The 2,500-nt window shown below is 46.2% G+C and overlaps 1 protein-coding gene across 1 annotated transcript in view; it reads right to left on the reverse strand.

The window, feature by feature from the left end:
* asap3 (ArfGAP with SH3 domain, ankyrin repeat and PH domain 3) overlaps window positions 1–2,500 on the reverse strand; it is a 61,816-nt gene that overhangs the window by 1,703 nt on the left and 57,613 nt on the right. The window contains exon 24 of the mRNA XM_048254056.1: window positions 960–1,164. Coding sequence (XP_048110013.1) covers window positions 960–1,164 — 205 coding nt within the window. The remainder of the gene's footprint in view (window positions 1–959; window positions 1,165–2,500) is intronic.

Here is a 2,500-nt window from a genome sequence, read left to right on the forward strand (position 1 = left end):
ACACACACACACACACACACACAGGCCTTATATGTAAAGCCCACATGAGCTTGGACATGGTTTTAGCCCACATGATTCCTTTTCCTGTAATAGATTTTGCTGATTCATCTTGCTGTGCTCATTTGCACTTAGTCATGCAAAGCAACACCAAGCTGCAGACACAGATAGAGAGAGCTGTTCTCAATGTCCTTTTGTACTCGCCAGCTTACATAACACAGTATAAGTTTATACTGTAAGTATAAGTATATATACTCTTTTGATCCTGTGAGGGAAATTTGGTCTCTGCATTTATCCCAATCCGTTATTAGTTTATTAGTGAATTAGTGAAACACATTCAGCACACAGTGAACACACAGTGAGGTGAAGCACACACTAATCCCGACGCAGTGAGCTGCCTGCTACAACAGCGGCGCTCGGGGAGCAGTGAGGGGTTAGGTGCCTTGCACAAGGGCACTTCAGCCGTGCCTACTGGTCAGGGTTTGAACTGGCAACCCTCCAGTTACAAGTCCGTAGCGCTAACCAGTAGGCCACAGCTGCCCCCAAACCACTGGTGTATTAACACTTAGTCACTGAAAAAGTTGATATAAATATAAGTCTTCCCTTGGACTCCTCTACAGACAGATAGTTTTAGAGTCATGTTTGTGTACATGTCCCTCATATCAGGCTCATCTAGTCAGACACTGCTGCTGAGTCATGGTTGTGTACATGTGCCTCATATCAGGCTCATCTAGTCAGACACTGCTGCTGAGTCATGGTTGTGTATATGTGCCTCATGGGATCAGGGCTCATCTAGTCAGACACTGCTGCTGAGTCATGTTTGTGTACATGTGCCTAGCAGTGGGATATAGGGCTCATCTAGTCAGACACTGCTGCTGAGTCATGTTTGTGTACATGTGCCTAGCAGTGGGATATAGGGCTCATCACTGCTGAGTCATGGTTGGTGCATGTGCGGAGCGTACCATGGCGTTCCTGCGCGTGCGTGGTGGGGGGGGCAGGCATATAGGTGCAGTGGCGGTGGGCGTGGGGGTGGGCGTGGGGGTGCCGGGCTGGACGCTGGTCACCAGGCTGCAGTAGAGCTCCTCCTGGCTGCCCGCACAGCTGGGCACGCCGCCCTTCCCCTGACCCCCGCTACTCGTCCGCCGATACGACGTGGTCTTCTCAGAGCTGAGGGAAGAGGACAGAGGTCAGAGGTCATCTTTAACACCATGATGTTATGGCGTTTGAGATGTGGAGCACACCCTGTTATTAACCCTGTTATTAACCCTGTGATTAACCCTGTGATTAACTCTGTGATTAACCCTGTGATTAACCCTGTGATTAACTTGTGCCTGTATTTTTAAAATCAACGTTGGTAAAATACAGTATATAAGCATGAGCTCAAAGAATAATGACCACTATTCCAAACATTCTACATTCTTCTAGATTGTTTAGAACATTATAAAAAAAGTGTAATGTCTGTAAATGAATGTTTATTAAACATAACACTTAATAATTGCCAGATTTGAACACAGTCCATCTGCCCATATATCAATATTCATGAAATTCCCCACAGGCTCCACATCTGGCTGATGATGTGTGTGAGTGTAAGAGATATATCTCTGTCCAGCAGGGGGCAGGAGCACACAAGCTTAAGAAGGAGCGGAGTAGTGTGTGTGTGAGTGTAGGAGATATATCTCTGTCCAGCAGGGGGCAGCAGCACAAGAGCAGAGTAGTGCTACTGACATTATAATGGGCTCTTTAGAGTCACAGAATAAAACCAGTGTCAAACTCTAAACTCCTTTCTATCCAGTTATAAATCTGATTAGCTCTGTAAACACTGCTCATATCATTTGAGTTCTAATACTGGGCCTTGAGCCTGCTGTGTTAGCACATGTGATCCCCGCCGTGCTGTGTTTGGCACCAGGCCTGGGTACAGGGCACTGGGCACGCCTGCTCATGTGCAGCTGACGAGTGTGAATTCACCTCATGATCCTAATAAGCAAGATCACACCGTGTTCCTAATGTGCAATTACAGGGGCAGCACTGAGGAGTCTGTGGCCACACACACACACACACACACACACACACACACACACACACACACACACACACACACACACACAGTGCCAAAGTGCAACTCCCAATGCCTTTGAGTAATTAGGCCCTCAGCAAGTCAGAACCATGCACTTAACTTAACAGCAAAATAATTATATTCTATGAACTATACTTTATAATAACAAAACTATTTCATTGAACCGTGACGGCATCCATACTGATTAATTACACACACAGTGGCAGATTCTATCTATTCATTGTTTCATGATAAGGAAATTACCGTCACCATTGTTAACAGCAGCAAAAGTTACAGCAAGATTAAAATGTAGGTGCTGAATATGTGCTGAACAGTGCTGAGGTTCTAATGTGGTTCCTACCTGATGGGTCCGAGGTGGTTCTGAATATGTGCTGAACAGTGCTGAGGTTCTAGTGTGGTTCCTACCTGATGGGTCCGAGGTGGTTCTGA

Source organism: Alosa alosa, chromosome 1 (assembly GCF_017589495.1).
Source record: "Alosa alosa isolate M-15738 ecotype Scorff River chromosome 1, AALO_Geno_1.1, whole genome shotgun sequence".
Classification (NCBI taxonomy): domain Eukaryota; kingdom Metazoa; phylum Chordata; class Actinopteri; order Clupeiformes; family Clupeidae; genus Alosa; species Alosa alosa.